Source organism: Solea senegalensis, linkage group LG20 (genome assembly GCF_019176455.1).
Source record: "Solea senegalensis isolate Sse05_10M linkage group LG20, IFAPA_SoseM_1, whole genome shotgun sequence".
NCBI lineage: Eukaryota > Metazoa > Chordata > Actinopteri > Pleuronectiformes > Soleidae > Solea > Solea senegalensis.
Window position 1 is genome coordinate 12,727,865 of NC_058039.1, and position 20,064 is coordinate 12,747,928.

The 20,064-nt window shown below is 38.6% G+C and overlaps 5 protein-coding genes across 10 annotated transcripts in view; 1 reads left to right on the plus strand and 4 right to left on the minus strand.

The window, feature by feature from the left end:
* The window catches only part of si:ch1073-513e17.1 (sialin), a 13,228-nt gene extending 10,711 nt beyond the window's left edge, over positions 1-2,517 (minus strand). For all 3 annotated transcript variants that reach the window (XM_044052426.1, XM_044052427.1, XM_044052425.1), the window contains exon 1: positions 2,295-2,517. The gene's annotated coding sequence lies outside the window, so the exon portion shown is untranslated. The remainder of the gene's footprint in view (positions 1-2,294) is intronic.
* Positions 2,518-3,869: 1,352 nt separating this feature from the next.
* Positions 3,870-8,504, minus strand: LOC122786701 (gap junction alpha-9 protein-like). Its single transcript, XM_044053176.1, is given in 4 exon segments — positions 3,870-7,597; positions 7,599-7,677; positions 7,680-8,016; positions 8,440-8,504. Coding segments are annotated over 3 exon segments (1,515 nt in total). The 5' UTR covers positions 7,993-8,016; positions 8,440-8,504; the 3' UTR covers positions 3,870-6,474.
* Positions 4,172-5,824, plus strand: LOC122786705 (c-Myc-binding protein-like). Its single transcript, XM_044053182.1, has 5 exons — positions 4,172-4,233; positions 4,505-4,577; positions 5,077-5,125; positions 5,272-5,401; positions 5,523-5,824. The coding sequence occupies exons 1-5, from the start codon at positions 4,219-4,221 to the stop codon at positions 5,553-5,555; spliced, it is 300 nt and encodes a 99-aa protein (XP_043909117.1). The 5' UTR covers positions 4,172-4,218; the 3' UTR covers positions 5,556-5,824.
* LOC122786702 (serine/arginine-rich splicing factor 10-like) lies at positions 8,415-16,139 on the minus strand. Of its 4 annotated transcripts, none has more exons than XM_044053177.1 (6): positions 15,958-16,116; positions 14,029-14,133; positions 12,981-13,084; positions 12,511-12,684; positions 12,382-12,435; positions 8,415-11,795 (listed from the first exon to the last, which is right to left on the minus strand). In XM_044053177.1, the coding sequence occupies exons 1-6, from the start codon at positions 16,020-16,022 to the stop codon at positions 11,173-11,175; spliced, it is 1,125 nt and encodes a 374-aa protein (XP_043909112.1). In that variant the 5' UTR covers positions 16,023-16,116; the 3' UTR covers positions 8,415-11,172. The 4 variants fall into 4 exon arrangements, with proteins under 4 accessions (XP_043909112.1, XP_043909113.1, XP_043909114.1 ...); XM_044053178.1 differs by having other exon boundaries at positions 8,415-11,789; positions 15,958-16,115; XM_044053179.1 differs by lacking the exon at positions 14,029-14,133 and adding an exon at positions 13,575-13,863 and having other exon boundaries at positions 12,981-13,087; positions 15,958-16,021.
* Positions 16,140-16,471: 332 nt separating this feature from the next.
* LOC122786703 (fatty acid-binding protein, liver-like) lies at positions 16,472-18,171 on the minus strand. The gene is made up of 4 exons (XM_044053181.1): positions 18,053-18,171; positions 17,796-17,968; positions 16,723-16,812; positions 16,472-16,636 (listed from the first exon to the last, which is right to left on the minus strand). The coding sequence occupies exons 1-4, from the start codon at positions 18,117-18,119 to the stop codon at positions 16,586-16,588; spliced, it is 381 nt and encodes a 126-aa protein (XP_043909116.1). The 5' UTR covers positions 18,120-18,171; the 3' UTR covers positions 16,472-16,585.
* Between the last annotated feature and the right edge of the window lie 1,893 nt (positions 18,172-20,064).

Consider the following 20,064-nt stretch of genomic DNA (forward strand, 5'->3'; position numbering starts at 1 on the left):
GTGTAGTGAGACTGTTAAAGAGTCTGAGACTCTGTCATGAGATCTTTGGAGAGAAAAAGTCCAAGTCACGTGTGGAACAATATCAGTGTTGTCTTTTAACAAAAAAATTCGACTTCTTTTGCTTCCGACATTGAGCCGTGAATGAAACTGTCACTTTTCAGTAAACGTAAGTGAAAGACAACAGAAATGAAGTTGTTTTTGTCAAACAAACTGACATAATTGGCTGCATCATGTCTAACAGAAATCAGATATCACATAATGACATCATACTGTGAATATCATGATAATATCGTATTGTGTTGTCTCTGGGTATTTGCACACCAAACATATAAAATATTGTTTTTATTTATGACCGGGATGGGAATCAGTATCGTCCGATGCTGGTCAAAATCACTGGATCAGATATCGGATAGATAAAATGCAAAAATCCTACATATACATATACATGTATATGTATATGTAGGATTTTTGCATATATATTTTATATATAAAAATATATAATATAAATATATATATATGTGTGTTTAAAATCCAATACAACGCAAAAATCAAAAATCCTACATATATATAAAAGATATATATATATATATATATATATATATAAATATACACATACATACATACATACATATATATAAATTGCCCATTTGAAGTTTGCATGAGAGCATCAAACATGGGACATTGAGAGGTGGCGCCCCCTCCACGTATAGAAAACATCTCAGGTGGAATCTGCTTCTCATGCCAGTTGGAAGCCATCAGGACCGTCAAGGTTACATTTTTTTCTCATTAGAGAATAAAACTTTCTTCCACCTTTCAATGTCCCATGTTTGGTGCTTTCGTGCAAACTCCAAACGGGCAATTTTGTGCCATTGAAGGAGACGAGGCCTTTGAAGACGTTTTTGTTCTTAAAACTCTTCTCTTGCAGATGCCGTCTGATGGTTATGGGACTGCAGTTGGCACCAGTGACAAGCTTAATTTGGGCCGAGGATCGTCCCGTGTCTTGACGGACAGCCATTTGGATCCTCCGGCACAGGGCTGGTGAATCTTTTTTTGGGTCTACCACTTGACTTTTTTGTTCCATAACCCTCAAGATCTTTGAAGAAGTTTAAAATGACCGTCTTACTGCATCCAACCTCAGCAGCAATGGAACACTGTGAGAGGCCTTGCTGATGCAGCTCAACAATCTGACAGTGTTCAAAGAGAGAAAGCTTTTTTGCCTTTGCCATCAGGAGGTCATGACAGTGTGCATACCTGACAGAAAATGGCACTGAATCCACATTTTTTTAAGAAGATTCAGGCTTCTAAAGACTGTGGTCTTAAACTTTTGATCAGCTGATGAACAGCCTATTTCAGATTAATGGTTGTTTGCAATAAATTGGTTACTCATTTCTTCTTTTTGCATTTTGAAGCACTACTTAGAACCTTCTTAAGATCCAACAGTGCAAAATATAAATTCTTGCAATTTTTCAACTGGTCTTAAAATTTTGATCAGGAGTGTATATAGACTACAAATATTTATATATATATATATATATATATATATATAAATATATATATATATATACATACTGCATGTTTCACAGCATTTTTAGCTGAGTCATGTTTGGGTAGTTTTTTTTTTTAGATAAGTGCAGCATCATCACAAATGGCACGTATTGTTACTTCTGCTAAAATACAGGATATACATAGTTCCTTTATTACAGACTGGGTATGTGTATGAGGATAATGTTGGCAGGCCTTAAAGGATCAGTTCAGGGTTTTGTTCAGGTGGCTGTGTCAGGTTACAATACGACATCATTTTGTTCAACACACCATCTGTTTGAAGAGGAGATGTATGCATTGATGTAATATGAATGGAGATGTTGTCAGTTCTGTATATTTCCAATACTTTCAGTGGTTTACCATGTTCTTAGGCAGCTATTTGGTAAGTGTGTAACTAAAATGGGCGGTCAGAAACCTTGATAAAGCTTTAATATTCTGTGAATAATATTCAATAATAGAACGTTCAATTGTTGAACGTTAGTTTTTTTGGCTGGTGTGGCTTTTAAAGGGCTACAATTCACCTTCTCTGCTGTCCCCGTTCACATCAAGGCAATTCGTAAACCGTGTTCTTGTTCTCTGTCAGCTTCTTTAAAAACACATCGCTGTTTGTAACTCACTAACTATACATGACACCTTCATACACTTGACTTAAAACTTAACTATCCTTTTAATGTCAAAACCAGTTTAGTGAGCTTTATAACACTCGACTAGTAACAGCTAGTCTATGGACATTTTGTTTTGATAAAACTCACCTCCTCGAGGAGTTTGACCCAGAAAAAGCCGGTGAACGAAGTTGAGCTGAACACAAAACGACCGCAAAACCGTGAAACCGGCCGAAGTGACTCATGTCAGAGCCGGTGAAACAACGAACGTTCGACTGTTGTTTTTCTTCTGTGCCGCAAGAAACTCCGCGTTTCTACGTTTTCACAGAAACGCTGACGTTCTACAGACTGGAGCACACAGTGTTGTTGACAAATCGCCTGCTCTTATCTTTTATAAGTCAGCGCTGAGGATGTGACGAGGAGGCTACGCCCTCCCCGGTAGTGAGGATTTTCAGTAGGGTTGCCAGGTTGGCCTTTTTTCCTGCTTTTTAATAGACAGAAAAATGCACTCAATAAAACGTTAAAAACCAAACGAAAACAGTATTTTTGTTCACTTAGCCCTTAATGTATTATAGAGTAAATTAGCAATTTTTGGGAGCTGTGAAAAAACATTGTGTGCAACTGTAAAATTTGATTTATGTAGTAAATGTCTAGCAAAACGGTTCTCGTTTTTTTTGCAACAAATCAATCGTCTTCTTGAGTAATGATTATGTTTTTCTGTCTTCCATAAATATACAGTGTGTCAAATCAAAGATTCACTTTACACAGTTTATATTATATTGTTTTATTAATTAAAAAATAGAATTAGCAGCAGTGGGCTGCCCACTGCAGAGGTACCCCAGTCCTTTTTTGGCCTGGTGGGTACTTGAACCAGCAACCCTCCGGTTACAAGCCAAATTCCCTTTCCACTTGGCCACTTTTATTAATCCCCTTAGGGAATTTATTTCTCAATAATCATCTTTCTTATTGTTGTAATTCAACATTATCTTCTGCTTGTGTGGATTTCAGCAACTGTAGAAATATTCTATGCAATTGTTAAAAACAAAACAAAAACCCCCCTCACAGATATCAAATGTTATGTAGCTGTATTAATGAATGTTAAACATATTTTTTGACAGTTGATTTTTTAAAAGGAAAAGCCCATCAAAGTCATTCCTTTTATTACAAAACACCAAAATCATTCGAAAAGTTTCCTCTATTTTCATCATATTAAAAGTGGATTTTTCTTGATTATTTGCTACGTAATCATACAAATCATTAAGTCTGATTGTGGACACAAAAAAAAGCATTTGCTTACATCACCATTTCCAGGTTTGGGAAACAATGAACCAAACAAAACTCAGTTATTTAAGTAAGTACTGAACAGATTAATTGATTGTGAAAATAATTGCTAGTTGCAACTCAAAAAAGTAACTGACCAGTTTTAAATATTAGCTCTTATTCCTTTAGCTCCATGAATGTGGATAAAGGTTGTTCTTTCTTTTGAGCTTGTAAAACAATTTTGTAGTTTTTCATCAACTTTTGCGTGTGTGTGTGTGTGTGTTTTGTGGCAGCTGTAGGAAATAAAGAACTGTAGAAAAAAATACATATATATATGTATATACATGTATGTATGAAGATAAAAGATAAAATGAACAAAAAGGGAAAAAAAAATTATAAAAGGGTCAAAGGATAAAAGGGACATGGACTATCAACCAAACAACCACCCAGTCTGTGGGAAAGATACTTGAAGAATTTAACTTTTATTTGTCCAACCTGGCAACACCAGTTCTCCAGTTGGCACGTGAATACAACAGCAGCACACACACTTACACTAGAACTCCGTTCAAACGCAACTCGTTTAAACTCTTCTCTGTAGTTTAGTGGCTTTTTTCAAACTGTAAGTTAATTAGGTTAAAAAAGAAAAAAATAGAAAGAATATTAAAAACAAGTCCTTTACGTTTACCGTCATTGGCGTGTTGTTATGGTAACGACTCCGGCGCGTGTTGACACAAACAAACAGCTGGTGAAATTCTGACTTAATTAACCTGACAGTTTTCACACCTACGGAAACCCCACACCTGTCACTACAATCATGGCCCATTACAGAGTAAGTACATGTGCAGCGGCAGAAGCTTTATTTACAAAGTTAACACAAATAAAAGTTTGTGGTTCGTTCCACGTAGCATGTGCTAACTGCGTAGCATCGTAGCAATGTAGAAACTAGGCCGTGAACGCACCACAGGCTGAGTTCGTCTTTATTTTGTTGTCGTTTAGACGACTTACGTAATAAAACTCTCTAAAGAGTTCAAAATGTCTTTGATTCATTTGTGTCCTGCTGACTTCCGGTTGGAAATGATATATTTGTTGTGATTTTTCAGGCTCCGGAAGCGAAGCGAGAGCAGTTCAGAAGATACTTGGAGAAATCGGGAGTATTGGACACTTTAACAAGTGGTGAGTTCAAGCTCTCACACACACAAACACACACACACACAACACGGTGGAGGTGACAGTTCAGAGGCGTTTCGAGGAGTTCTATGGGCCTCAGGGGACCCAAAATCAACCAGAACAACCACCACACCATAAAAAGTCACATAGTCATGTCTTCTATAAAGGAGGGCGGCAGTGTTATAATGTTATATAAGTTTTGACGTATTATCACTTATTTTTCCGGTTATGCATCTATTTATTAAATGTTTATGCAGTATTTCCAATGAAGTAATTTTTAAAATAACATATGAGTAACCCTAAAAAACTTGATATTACCATATTATTTGACATGACTGAACCCGACTTGAGACAGAACCAAAACAAAACAAAAACGCATCATGTGTTCTCTGAAAGTGGGTATTCAGTAGTGTTTTACCATCATACTGAGACAGTTCCCTGCTTCACCTCTGTTTCACCTTCATCTCTGCTGAGCTGCCTCATCACCATCTCGTCTCTTTTGCAGTTCTCGTGGCACTTTATGAGGAAACTGACAAACCCAACAATGCACTAGAGTATCCTTTTCTTGAGTACAAGCAACATACTATACACACAGAGTGTCAATTACAACTTCCGCCAAAATATAAGTGTGTTTGTTAGCGACAACACTGACATCAGCTTTTAACTGAATGTTGACATTGACCTTGACCGACCTGCACAGCTTCATAAAGCTTCACCTCGGTGCAGCTGGTCCAGAGCCAGCAGACTCTGAGACTCTTCGCTCGGAGCTGGCTGATCTTCAGCAGAAGTGCAACCTGCTCATGGAGGAGAACAAAGAGCTGAGGAACAAGGTGAGAAGCTGCTTAGACACACACACACACACACACACACACATACACACACACACACATCGAAACGTCCTTCTTTTCTCTGACCTCTAACCTCTGACCTCTTTTCCGTATCTTTTTCCAGCTGATGCAGTATGAACCGTCGCCTGCGGAGTAAAGAAGTGGAGTTTTGTCAAATATATTTGTGTAAATTAGAAAAACGTGAAACCGTAGCCGTTTTTGTTGAGTACGTAATGTTTTTTGTTACAGTCATGGTCGTACGGTGAACACAAAGTGTCATTTTTTGTTTTGCAACAAGAATAATCTTTTTTTTTTCCAGCATTTGGTGTCTGGTGTCTGCCTGTTTATGAGACATTCTTCCTTAAAACATGGTTCATCTGAAATACAGACAATAAAAAAAACAGAGATTGGTCTGTAACATTTTAATTGATATCAAATACATAAAAAAAGGTTTTGTAATTTTCTGCTCATGAATAATTTTAAAACTACAATTAATTGGTTTCTACAACATTTTTACCAGTTTTTCTATTATGATAAACTTTCATATCACTCAGCCCTTGATGAAAGAAGTAAAACAGAGATATTATTTTTACTGTTTTCATGCAATGGTATTTTTTGTTCTAACAGTAGCTGCATTAATTCATTTGTGACTGATTTGAAAGTGTCTGGTTGCGTAACAGTGTGAAACAACATTATGGATTTGTGCGTTTTTTTCCATTCACACATCTGTTCCAGACAAACAGCAAATCATTAAAGGTCCACGTGGAAACGACCTGGGAATGACACAGAGTGCTGTGGTTTTAACCACCTTTTAAAACAGTTGTTTTGTTACAGTGACATTTTCTCAGTTTACATTTAAGCTGTAGTAATGTCAGATTGAAATGGATCTGTAAAAAGCCAATCAGAATTGCATTCGCAACCACCTCCCTATCCGGTTTGAATTGGCTTTGGAAAAATCTTGTGTTTTTCAGCCGCTCAGACTAGCAAAATAATCAAGCTAGATACAATCTAGATGTACTTAAAAATCCAATCTGGACTGCAGTCTAAACAAGGCCTTTGAGAAGCACCTCGCGTGTTTATATCTGCAGGTCAGTGGGAGCTCGTCTGCTGCTGCTGGTTGTGCTCGCCGCTGACACTCTGCGGTTCGGAGGAGAGGAGGCGATGGGGCTGTTGCTCTCGCGACTGTGCCGAGACACAGAACTCAGTTCCCCCACTGAGTCTGGACTCTGAGACCTGCTTGGTCTCTTCATGTCCGACTTTGACAGCATCCTCGCTCTGGGGCCCACACAGCCGCCGCGGAGCTTCATGCTGCTCACACCGTGGTAGGAGTCGCCACTGTCTGAACCGTTCCCCTCTACCACTGTGGAGCAGTGCCATGGTGGACTGACCCTCCGTGACTTCCTCGCAATTGCTGTCAGTGCAGCGCAGGAAGAGGCATCTGCTACAGGCAGGGTGGGATACTCAGAACGTGCACACTCCAGGTTCCCATGGCGGGGAGAGGATTGTTCTTCTGGTTCCTCCTGCTTGTCGACAGGAGGTGAACGTGTCTCACTGCTGGTGTTGTTTGAGTTGCTGTTCTGCTCTGTGGGACTCGACAGCACCTCCTCCTTGCTGTCCTTGTGGTTGTCTGGTTTTGCGCCAGCATCTCCTTGTATTGGTATGAAGGCAGAGGAGGCATTGAGCAGAGGGTAGTTAGGCCCGTTTCCCTGCTTCTCCAGCAGAAGTGTGTACCCAATTGGTGCTGTGGGGATTGTAGTCTTGCGTCCCGCTGAGGTGCCCATGCAACCCTGATGGACAACTGAGTTCTTCTTGGACTTGTTCACGTAATAATCATCAAGGTCGTCCTTCAGATGGGGATAGTAGTCCAGGATGCCCTTCTTAAGCTTCTTGTAGCCCAAGTGCATGATCTCAAGGAGGCTGAGGAAGAGGGAGATAGAGGCGATGGCTTGCATGAACATCATGAAGAGGCTTTTCTCTGTGGGTCTGGAGACAAAGCAGTCCACCACATTCGGACACGGCTCCCGTTCACACTTGTAAAGAGGACTCAGGTGGTGTCCATAGAGGAGGTACTGACCCATCATGAAGCTGACCTCCACCACTGAGCGAGTCACAATGTGGGCCATGTAGGTGCACAACAGAGAACCCCTCAGAGGAGCCTTGTTGAGCTTCCCCTGCTCCAGCTGCCTCATCTCTTTCTCGATCCGTCTCCGCACCTCCGACAGCTCCACGTCCACTGCCTCCAGCTCTCGACGGAGGGTCACCTTCTTGCAGTGCCGCTCCTTCTCCAGCGCCCTCAGCTGGTAGATGGCGTGGCCCATGTACACCAGCGAGGGCGAGGAGACAAAGATCACCTGCAGCACCCAGTACCTGATGAGGGAGATGGGGAAGGCCTGGTCGTAGCAGACGTTCCTGCAGCCGGGTTGATCGGTGTTGCAGATGAAGTCCGACTGCTCGTCGTTCCACACGTCCTCCGCGGCGACGCCCAGCACCAACATCCTGAATATGAAGAGGATGGTGAGCCAGATCTTTCCCACCATGGTGGAGTGGATGTGCACCTCCTCCAAGATCCCACCAAGGAAGTTCCAGTCTCCCATTTTCTTTGTTTTACAGGAGCAGTGCTGGAACAACAGCATGAAGGTCGTTGAGAAAAAGCAGTTAAAATATGATTCACCTTCGCCAGCAACTAAAAATTGAATAACAAAGCTAGTATTTCTTATTAAGTACCCATTATATTACAATTTAGTAGTTTTCTGGTAAATGTTCTGTGCCATACGGATCTAATACAGAAGAATATTGCATTCACTTCAAAAAAGGCTGTTTTTCTGGATTCATGAGATCACTTTTCCTGAACGATTTTTATGGGTCTACTTTTCTATTTTTTCTTACAGCAGCTTTTTTTGTTTCCGTCTTTCCTTCAGTCAGAAAAACAGGACCAGAAAAAAATTACAAATACTGACCAGAAGAAATTCCTGCAGTCATATTTGAACAACAACGACAAACACAGAAGAGTCATGGATTCATTTTCAAATGAGTCAACTCACCTTTTATTTCGGATATGAGATGAAACAGTAAAGGCATTTTTGGCGCCGATGCCGTTCAGGTCAGTCCCACAAAAAACAAATGTATCATTTTTCCTTTTGTGGAAAAAAAAGGGGGGTAAAAATGTTCACAGTGGCAGAGATTTTCAGTCTCTGCCGAAAACCGGACAAACACAAAGAATCCCCCCAGCCTCTGGTTGTTCACAACTTATAGCCAGAGACACAGCACACACGTCGATACAGTGGAAACGCTGCGTTGCCTCGCAGCAGTTTGAACAGAGTGAGTGAGCAGAGCTGCCACAGTCATTAGAGGTGAAACGGAAACTAATGCATTCAATCATTTGTTGTTTATTCCTGGTTGAACCTAAAGGACCCCACACTTTTTTGATGGTTTAAAAGTTTAAAGGTCCAGTGTATAACAATTTTTAGTCAACTTATATATAATTTGGCAGAGATTTAATATAAAATAGCAATGCTTTATTTTGTGTACAAATGTATAAATTCTTGTTTTTGTCCGTTACCGTTACGTATAACAAGCCTTTAAATATATCAGTGGCCATTTTGGACCACCATGTTTCTACAGTAGCCCACAGTGGACATACCCAACATCTGTTGAGTTCATGCTACTTAAGTTCTTTTTAAGTTTTACACACTTTACAAACTTTAGTTGGTGGAACACACATCTTTGTGGGATTCATATTTTGAGTTTATGGTCTGGTTCATTTTACATCAAGTACTGATGATGCTAGAGAAAAACAATGTGAGCGTATCATCATTTTTAATGTTTCTACTCCAAAACACAATCATAATTCTTATGTTTTTTTTATATCAATGCAATGTTTTATGTAAAAAAAATGTCGCCATCCAAATTTCATATGGGGCATCCATCTGATCAATGTGACACGTCCGATTTTTATACATGGATGCACCTTCACCCCGAGTCTAATCTCAGTTATTCCTCGCAGCTACTGTTCCATTAAAAGGAAATCAATGGACGAGGCAGGTCGACTGAGAGCGTGCTGGTCTGTTTGACATGCAAACTGTGAGTCTGCTCATACTGTAACACTGAGTGAAGCACCAGGAAAATCACTCAGTCTGTCCTTTTGACCCTTTAATGCTGATATTCTGAAGGTCCAAAATTCCCATGAAACCACCACGTGTTGGATCTAAAATCTTTTTAAATGAGAATTTAAGCCAAATTTGAGCCAGAACAACGTCAATGTACAAACATTTGTGGCACTAATTTAAGAATTTTTTGGTCGGGACATTTCAGGCTAACAAATGGACATTTAGGGTGTTTTACTGCTGTCAAATTAGACCCAGAAGAGCTTTGATGAAAAAAAAAAAATTTCAATCGTACACATTTTAAATTTCATGAATGCATTTGTGAAAAAGTTATCAAATTTTAGCTAATAGAAGGGATTTCACCAGGACAAGTCAAATTTGACCTGCCTAAGCTCTAATGTACAAAAATGTGAGGTATCTTGAAATTTCAGGCTAACAAAAGCATGAAAAGCAAATTGTGGATGTTTTATTGGACTAACGTAAAAAGTACACATTTTAAATTTTGTAAATGTATATACACAAGTAATCAAGTTTTAGCAAATAGAAGAGATGTCATGACGTGTCAAACGACCTGCCCAAGCAAGATTTGAGGGAAATTGTTTGATTTCAGTGAATTTTTGGTGACTTTAGTGGTTGTTATACATTTTTAAAAAGGTACAAAATTTGCAAATTTACTTAGTCATGAAATGTGAGGTGGACATCGATTTCTAAGCTGTATTCTTGTCAAAAATGTGTCAACGTTAAAAAAATTTAAAACAAAGTGTGAATCATTGAATGTCAAATGATGACATTGCAGTGGGTCGTTTGATGAAATTTTATATGGTTTTCTTATTTTGACAGCAGTTGCCCAATTACAACTTTTACTAAAAGGCACACTTTCAGAAGTACTTTTTTAAACATCAAATTTTTGGGCAACTTTCAGTCATTTTTACTGTAATCTCTTTTAATAAGTTTAATAAACTTTAATAAGTTTGTCCACTAAAAAATAATCAGATTGCAGGCTAACAGAATTTTATTTGGGGTCTTTTAACCTGTATGTGTCAAATTTGATCCTACGCTGTATCAATAGAGCTTTGGTCAGTTTATGAAGTAAAATCACACACTGTTTTTTTTTTTTATATTGAATGTTTTTCATTTATTACTCAAAATAACAGTTTCTTTCTACTAATGATAGGAGGATAAAACATGCTGCGACAAGAACCATCCAGACGGGGGAAAAAAACATTAACAGTCGGCACCAACGACAAACTCCCCCTCCTCCAATTAGAACCGGTTCTTTGAACGGGCGCAAACGTAAAGAAAACATCACAAAATTAGGAGGTTGACAAACATTTCAGTTTCTGCCAGACAACATTTTTAACACTTAAAAAGGGTTGTTGGGAGAATTTTTGTGCATTTAGTGTCCTTCAATTGCAAAAAACACCTTTTTCAGTTTTTGTTTTTCATTACTTCAAGGCAGTTAGAGGTCAATTAAGAATAACTTTATATGACTTGAGGTTTTAATTCATCACAGTGCATATCACGCCCTATAAATAAGCAACAATGTCAAATTAACAGATGTCTGTAGCTGCACGGAAGAGTTAAAAAACAAAAACTGAAGAAACCGATCCATCTGTAAAAAGTAGGTTAACTTGTTATAATGTGCTAAAAATACTGAAACACTGTTCTGATTCACTGAAAGACTGGCGTTCTTTTAAAATACTTAATGAGCTTCTTTGTTGTTTGCAGAAAAAAGGGGATATACGGTTTAGGCGACAATATGATCAGAAAGTGTATATAAAAACGACAACAGATTATTCCTGGCTGACTATCACTGAACATAAAAACCTCCGACTGAATCACGTTCCTATCAGGAAATGTTACCAAAATAAATCTTATAAAAACAAGCAAAAGGACCAGCATTGTTCTCAAAAATGGAGCCGCAAAAGACAACCTCTCTACACACGGTTCAGTGGACGTTACATTCATGTCAAACAAACGTGAATTTTCTTGACAAATGACCGACTCCGGTCCATCTGACAGAAGGAAGGTTAGTGGGGAGGTGGTAGGTGGGGAGGGGGGCGGATACTTCCTAGCGCCCGCCTGACTTGCGCCCAGCCCAGGACCGAGAGCGTGAACGAGAACGTGATCTTGAAGCCGACCGGGATCTGGAGCGGGACGGGGAGTGCTTGCGTCGCACTTCCTCCTCGGTGTAATGGGAAGTGGAAGCTGGGTTGACGGGTTCTTGAGGCGACGCAGATCTGGAGTGTGATCGAGATCTGCCCCTGGACTCTCTCCGAGGTCTGTGTCTGTATCTGACGACAAACGAGACTGATGACTGCGGGAAAAGGTTGTACCAAGGACAACATCGATGCTTTTTTAAAAAAAAAGATTTTATTCACGAATCAAGGCATTTTTGTGTGTTGTGTAAAAATTTAAATATTCAGGGTTCAGCTTAAGATGTAAGAGCCGATTCATTCATGGTGTCCACTTTTCTTGATTTGCAGCACGCTTTCTTTGGTGAGACAGATCTTGGAATTTTTATTTCCTAGACATCACATCGTCATTTGCCCTCTCTTGCTTAACGTTACTAGCTCATTGTTGTGCATGGAATCTCATGTCAACCATGGAGAGAGGCAGTGGACAGTGTCCACAACACCGCTAGTTATGACTCCATGGTTGTTCTCAATGCATCAAGCAACGATGAAATAGTAGGTGGCGTCATAGCAAACAAGTGAGACATTTAACCCAGACATCAACTAAACTTCTTTCTTGCAAAAAGTCCAAGCACTTTCAATGACCCATGTCTAATTGGGGTGATTTTCAAAAGCTTTCAAGGATCTGCGGGAACCCTGAATAAATACTGAATATTCCACTATTTTAATAAGGCTGATTGTGCACCTTTCATCCTCACGACTCCTGCTCCTTCCTCTTGCATACACGCGACCACGAGAGCTGAGGAGATAAAACGTTTATTTTATAAATTTCAGTAAAATGTCACTGATGGACGAGATTTTTAGTTTGCGGGACTCACTCGTGGACTTTCAGATCGCCTCCGACGGCGGTCGTATGACTGACTGCGTGATCTGTATCTGTCGTGGCTGCGGCTGCGCGAGCGTCTGCGCCGGCCATCTCGGTCGTAGTCGTCGTATCGGGACGATCTGCTCGGAGAATGCCTCTCCTTTGTCTTCATCTGATTTGGTGCTGTTGTAATAGAATGACTGATCAGGAAACAACGCATAAAACTATCCTTTTTACAGTAAAGAATCAGAAAATTATCCCCCCTTACTATATACGAGTGCTTTTTAAAGGAGATTCAAACAGAAAAACTTGCTCAACTGACAAAATTATTAATATTTCATTTTCTTTAGTGTGAAACTTTTCTCCTTTCTTTGCTCCATTTAACAGAAAATCTGTAAAACTGAACAGTTTCTGACATTTGTTTAGGGTAATTGGGAAAATAATAATCCACAGAATAAAAAATAAAGTGAAACACTTACTCTTTCTGTCGCCCTGGGCGAACTGGATTTCAATCTGCCGGCCACAAACCCACTTCCTGTCCAGACTATGAAGAGCATCCTCTGCATCACGCACATCCTCAAATATGCTGCGTGGTTAAGGGTTTTGTTTGCTTCTTTTTTTTTTTTTACAGCCACATAAATAAAAATAAATGTTTTGCCCACAAACAAATGAAGTGGGCAAAGAGAAACATCTCAAATCAGTTCCAGAGTGATTTCATTTTTTTCATCATCAAATGCAGTGCCTCATTTGTTGTAGTGTATTCTACATTTATGGTAAGAGGAACAAACATATTTATTTCATTTGTGTGGCTTAATTCATGAGATTAAGACAGTGACAATGACAAATTAATGTGTAAATAATATTAATTCATACAGTAAAACAACAGATTCAGACACTATTTTGTAAAACTTGTCAAACATCAAATCATTGTGAGGGATCAACAAATCAAAACATATCAATAGCTGATTAAAATTAAATAAGTCATTGATATCGCAGGAAGAGCTGATTTTGCTGTTGTGTCAAATTCTGTGATTTGTCTTTGGGAGGATACAAAAATAATTCAGACTTGTTACCTTTGCTTGATTTTGAACTTCATCTTGACCTTTACACTCTTTAATCGACTCCCAGAGAGACTCGGGTGTCCTGCTTGACTTTTAAACCTCTTTTCTTTTGCCCATTCTTTGTCGCCATATCCAAGCTTTGTCTCCGTTCCCTTTTCCTCTTCATGCTTTACTTTCTTTTTTCAACCTTTTCCCTCCCTCTGATCCTGAAGGCCTCTGTGTGACACGGCTTTACAGCTACTCTACACGGGTCTTTGTTACTCTGTGTGGCCGGTTCCACAACTGGATGCTTTTACATTTTCTGAAGCAATAACAGAGAAATATTTGTGTTAGATAAATCAGTTAAAGTATGTGCAAGAAGAAAAAAAGAAACAAAACATTACAAAAGAAAACATGTCTTCTCTGCTGAAAGAGAATTAAATTGTTAGAAAGACATACAGTCGCTGAACTTGCTGGGAAAGGATATTGAATGTATGCAAATCCTCTTGGTTGACGTGTATAGAAGTCAAGTGGGATGTAGACATCTACTATCGGCCCATAGCGGCCAAACTCACGCCGCAAATCCTCAGGCCTGAACACCGTAAATACAAGTATGACTCAACTGACCATCACTGGCAACTCTACCCACATCATCAACCACTAACAGCAGCTGAGAGAGCAGCTGCAGAGTGAGCTAAAGGGACATTTCATGCCAAAACACAACACCACACAGTCTGTTCTGTCTTCATAGAGAGCGATCCACCTAATCGTGTGGTTGTCGTGTTGTTCCATTAAGTGTAAAGGTTCAAACTGTTGCCAGATAAAGTTGGATTAAATAAAAAGGACACTTTCTGAATCATCCAATATTAACTTAAAAAAAAGAAAAAAGGTTAAATGTGTAAATCATAACCATTTAGTGAAATTGAAGCTGAATATCCCTCACCTGTTGGACAAGACGTTTCTCTACTACTGTAAAACTGTTCCTGATGTATAAATAAAAGGCACAATCTGGGGTAATGAAAAATAGCACAATCTTCAATTTCTGCCAAATGAGACCAAGTTGTTGTCAGCTCAGAAATGTGTATTTCAGCAGTGATTATGCATTGTGTTTTTGGTGAACTGTCCCTTTAGGGAATGCAAACTTATTGTTAATATGGAATTAGAAGCAAGACCAAAAAGAACACGTTTAACAGTGACATAAAAGCAGGTTACAGTGACACCAAATTCAACATTTCAGCAAATACTGTAGGATTTATCATATCATGTCTGTAGGAGAAAATCTACAGTTAAGCACAAGCACCAACACAGTTAACAACAACAACAATATTAGCTTGAGGTAGTCAACAGTTATGACAAAAAAGACAACAAATAATTCTGGAAGTTAAAACTGCAGGACCATTGTTCTTTTGATGACAATATCTTTGATCACGTTTTTGCAAGTACTTGAATTCCAGAAGCAAAAGCATTGCAATACATTCACTTAATGATTAAACGATATAATCAACAAAACTGAAGTAATTAAAAACTTCCATAATATTTAGACACCAATAGAACATAGAAAAGTTTAAAGCTTTAAATGGTATATAATATTTCACACATGGAACGTTGTTAACCAATGCTAAGGTTTATACCAGTAAACAACTGATATAAACAACCAATAAATACAACTATAAGACAGGTAAATATTAATGATAGGGTAACTATAAATGATGGTTAATTGAAATTTGCGGTCGCAATTTTATTGTCAAATTCTGACAGAATTTATTGTAAAAACTTAGGGTGAATCAACTAGTCGATTTAATACATATAATCTTCAACTATTAAGATAATTGATTAATGTGAGTGTTCTTTTTTAAGAATGAACTTGAATGTGAAATGTGGTTTCTTTGCTCCATATTGACAAATAATTAAAACTAAATCATACATTTGGATTTAGAATATCACCATTTCCAGGTTTGAGAAACATTCAACATTTTTTCACCATTTCCGGGCATTTTAAGGACCAAACTATTAATCGATAAGGCGAGAAAATAATCGAGAGATTACTGGATTATTTAAACAATCGATAGTTGTAGTCCTAGTAAAACATGGGTAATGAAGTAGCTATAGCAGCTCGCTCCATTGGCTCATTTAAAACCGTTAAAACGTGCAGCACGTTTGTCGCTGCAAACAAAGAAAAGTCTCCACTGTGGTGAAAATCTCACATAAAGAAGCTTCGTAAATACAAACGCTGTTTTAGTTTCAATAAACACGAGAGAATTTGCGCTAAATTATATTATAAAAGGTGCTTTATGTTCGCGTTAGCCGTGAGCTGTTTGGCTAACAGAGCTAGCCGCCATTCACAAAAGAGACTTCGCAAATGGCGTCAGTCAGTGAACGAATGGCTGCTGTAAAGTTCGACAGGACGCCGACTCACCTGGAATCATCGGAGATGTTCCGCACAAACAAAGACGTGTTTGGAGGCCTCATGTATCTGGCCATAAACTGAAACACACACTCGGCAGAGGAAAACAAGCGTTGGCAACGTAAAGACCAACAGAGAGGTAAAAAAAAGAGTGTCGCGCGTGCGCACTTTAAAAGCGCCGTCCTCTCTTTCTCCGTTTTTAAAATGGCGGTTGTCAAACAGCGAGTTGGTGTCTTACCGCCACCACCTGGTGTGGAATATTTACTGTTTTATAAATAAAATAAAACTTGTACCGATTTGCCAGCACTTTTGTTGACATTTCAATATTATTAATTATGTATGAAATATATAAACGTATGCAAATGAATGTTTTACTATTTTGACTGTCTGAACTAGACCTTTCCCCCTTGTTGTTTTTAATTTCAAAGACAAAAATATGCATTCTATTCTATCCTTTAGTCTTTCAGCCTGTGTTGGGGTGCTCTTAACAGGTCTGTATAAAAAACAAAAAAATCATTTTAGTTAATTCAAACATCCAGCTTTATTCATAAATGTATTTTGACTTATTTGTGGTTTCCAGATGGCCCCTCGTTCGCAGCCAAGAAGGTCTGAGGGCAATGTGTGAGCTGCCAAACGCTGGTCAGACTCGTCTGCTCTTGCTCGTGAAAGTCACAGAGCCTGCGGTGATGGTCTTGAACAGAGAGGAAGAAAAAGAACAAGATAGACATTAACATGATGCAGAAGTGCACTCTGTGTTGCCTTTTAAAAGTCACCAACCTCCACCATTTCTTCTCCTTGGATCTCTCGAACGGAGGTGAACTTTGCACTCTCAGCCACCAGCTTCCCATTCTCTTCTCTGACGGTGCACTGAGTCGAGACGAAACACGTCAATTAAAAACATGTACATTAAAAGATTTTCCAGTAAATGTGAATACTGTCCACTAAATGTGAAGCAATGCAACCATATCATTTGGTTGTAACCAAGAATCTTATTGTAAACGATGAGGGATAGTAAAGTGAAAACAAAGGGAAAAAAGCCTTTAAATATAAACATGAATGGGTAAATCACTGCATATATCAAAGGTGTTAAAAGGTTTTGTAAGAAAAGAAAATGTTTACAATCAAAGATGACTCAAGACTGACTGGCTGCTTGGCTTTGGTTTTAGTAGAAAACTAAAGTCATTAAAAAACTAAAGTCATTAAACTGAAGAGTGACACTGATTTGATGTAAATAACCCAAATCAAATTCAGCTATGGGCCCCATAAATGCTTGGTTTGCACGGTTTACAATGTATATGTATTAATGTACAGTATCCAGTTAAAATAAATGCAAAATTAAACTGAAAGACTTTCTACAAGGTTGTAACTAATGATTATTTTCATAATCAATGAATCTGACGATTATTGTCTCGATTAATTGGTCCGTAAAATGTCAGAAAACGTTGAAAAATGTTGATCAATGTTTCTCAAACCTGGAAATTATGATGTTCTCGAATGTCTTGTTTTCCCCACAAACCAAAATGATTCAGTTTTAATGATTTTCTTTGTTATATGGAGCAAAACTATTAATTTAGTAACTAGTGATAATTGAGTAATTGTTTCACTCCAGTGAGTATTATATTTGTTTTCTCTATCCTCCCAAAGGTTCATCCATCCATGTTCTTATTACACATTTCTGTCTGTCTGAATGAATCTTGCATGAATCTGATTTTCTTCAACCAACAAGCCACAGGGTGATTTATGCTTACATTGCTGACACTTTATTTTGACCTGTACAGTGCAAAACTGAAATCTGATGTCTGAATATACTGAGTTAATTTAAAAATACACCTTTCAAAGTTTAGAATTACCTTGAACTTCCTGCCGTCCACAGCCGTCATCTCCGTCTCCTGTCCAATGGTGAAGGAGTTGACTTGGGTGCATCCGGCCATTTTCAGGATGTAGGTGAAGTCTTTGCCTTTCTGCTCGACCACTATCACCGGTTTGATGTTTGTGCGCATTTTCACAACCATTTCAGGAGCACCTTTAAAGCATTAAAAAATAAAAGGGAATCAGCATGAAGATATGCAGAAAAATGCATCTGTTATAAATGAGGAAATATTCTTACCAACTGCTTTAAGGAAATCCTCAAGGTTTTCCTCAGAATAAACTTCCCAGGTGCCGTTAAAAGCCATAACCCTGCGATCGCGTTGCTTGCCTGAGGATGTTTGTTGGTCTTCTTGTCATAATCCCATCACCAACAAGTGGTTGCCATGTTGGGGATTTCAAAGTCCCTGTTATTTGGACTGGCATTTCCAAAGAGACCAACAATACATGGAACTTTCTTTTGTCACAAGCTGTGACGCAACTAGTACAACAGATAAATAGAAACAAACACAAACGTATGTACACTATTTATATTTAGTTTTTCGCAATGACAATGACAAACATTTTTATTTCAGACAGGAATTAAAGCTTTTCTTCATTTACATAAATATTATATGACTTCTCGCTCTTCCAAATATAAAATAGACTTCACTTTGCAAACAAGCGCAACATTTTAAGGCAAACATGCAGGCGGCGGAAGCTCAGGCAGTTCAGTGCTGTGCACTACACATATATGAAGTTGATTCAAGCATGCTCAGTTAACACAAACACAGAAATGTTGTTACAGAGGTGCAGCATCCTGTTTTACACTGTGGGAATGTTACTGAAGCTCTTAACAGGACAAACACTTTTGAGCCACATCACAAATTCATCACTGTGGATCACAATTAAGACACAAAAAGCTTGTTTCTTTCTTTCTGCAGTGGCTGCAGTCCCTGAGAAAACAATGATCAGTCACACAAGTAACATCTGATAGACAAATGATTTGTAAGGTTATTTTATAGGTTCTTGAATCCAGAGATTGGCGTTTCCTTCTTAAAGCTGCTGCCAGTGAAATACTAAAAGTTAAAAATGTACAAAACAGATATGAACGCAATGTGTCCTGAAGCAGAGTTATATGTGGTTATTGATAGCCGACTGATCCAGGATGTATTTTAATGGCAGGTGTGAGCGGTCACACTTTTAATGGTGCGTTTAAATCGAAGGTCAGAACTCGTAACCAGGAGATGACCTGGTTCCAGTTAAGAAGTCAGTAAAAAAACTGGACACATGTGACACATGTCAACGGATAAAAATGTAACAGTATTATGTGTACGACTGATTTAATGTAAAAAAAATAATACGGATGTGAAATTAACTAAATATTTACGCGAGTGACAGCCATCTTAGAATGCTATATCGAGGTTTATGAGGTTGCTGACTTTTTCCAAGTTGGAAATCCAACATTTGAAGGAAATTCTGACTTCCGACGGCACCTGGAACGCACCATTAACGTTGTCCCCTATGCCATCAGATAACTAATAGCAGGTCTTATGGTGCCTTAGTCTTAGGGTGCTAACGGTAAATCTAGGAGATACTTTTTCAGAATCGGAATCCCTCTCCACGTTCATTAGAAATAAAATGAGGAGGAAGCAAATAACAGGAAGTTAGCCAAAACATAAGCCAAACGATGACATTACTGACAGCAGCTTTAAACAGTAAATCTCAAGTTATAATCTCAAGATATTTTAGTCTATTGTGATATTGTTTAAATTTAAAGTATAAAACAACCTGGAATTTGTTTTTTTTTTAAGCAAATATTAACATATTGTTTTCTTTTTTGCCTTTTTTTGCCTAAGATGCAACAACAGCACATTTTTACAGTTTACGAGTCATTGCAGATAGAGCTGTGCTAAATGCCAATGTACCAGTGCATGCTAACACACTAATTCTGGGTTGGTATAATGTTTACTGCCCTGGCGTCGGTTTAGCATGTTAGCATGCTAACACTGTGCATTATTCTCGGCACAGAAGCTGAGGCTGATGGGAGAGTGGTTACTGAAGCAGGTGTTTGGACAGAAAACACAAGAATTCACAAGAGAGGATCATTATAGTCAGTATGTGATTCTCTGGGGACCATGAAAGTTAACACCCAGTTTAAAGGCAGTATGTGCAGTATGTTCCACATACCATTGGAGGTGTTCTTTTTACGTGTGCTTTACTGAAGGGTGGGCTGAATGTTGCTAAAATTGTAAATGTACATTTTTCAGGGAA

Bases quoted from the DNA above. Each gene is read 5' to 3' on its own strand.
- LOC122786705 (XM_044053182.1), top strand. The intron at 4,578-5,076 runs GTGAGTTCAAGC...TCTCTTTTGCAG, and splicing joins ATTGGACACTTTAACAAGTG to TTCTCGTGGCACTTTATGAG. The intron at 5,126-5,271 runs GTATCCTTTTCT...CGACCTGCACAG, and splicing joins AAACCCAACAATGCACTAGA to CTTCATAAAGCTTCACCTCG.
- LOC122786702 (XM_044053177.1), bottom strand. From the start codon at position 16,022: ATGGCCAGATACATGAGGCCTCCAAACACGTCTTTGTTTGTGCGGAAC. The intron at 12,685-12,980 runs GTAAGTGTTTCA...CTATTACAACAG, and splicing joins CGCCCAGGGCGACAGAAAGA to CACCAAATCAGATGAAGACA. The intron at 12,436-12,510 runs GTCCCGCAAACT...TTATCTCCTCAG, and splicing joins ATCTGAAAGTCCACGAGTGA to CTCTCGTGGTCGCGTGTATG.
- LOC122786703 (XM_044053181.1), bottom strand. From the start codon at position 18,119: ATGGCTTTTAACGGCACCTGGGAAGTTTATTCTGAGGAAAACCTTGAG. The intron at 17,969-18,052 runs GTAAGAATATTT...AATGCTTTAAAG, and splicing joins GGATTTCCTTAAAGCAGTTG to GTGCTCCTGAAATGGTTGTG. The intron at 16,813-17,795 runs GTAATTCTAAAC...GTCTCGACTCAG, and splicing joins TGGACGGCAGGAAGTTCAAG to TGCACCGTCAGAGAAGAGAA.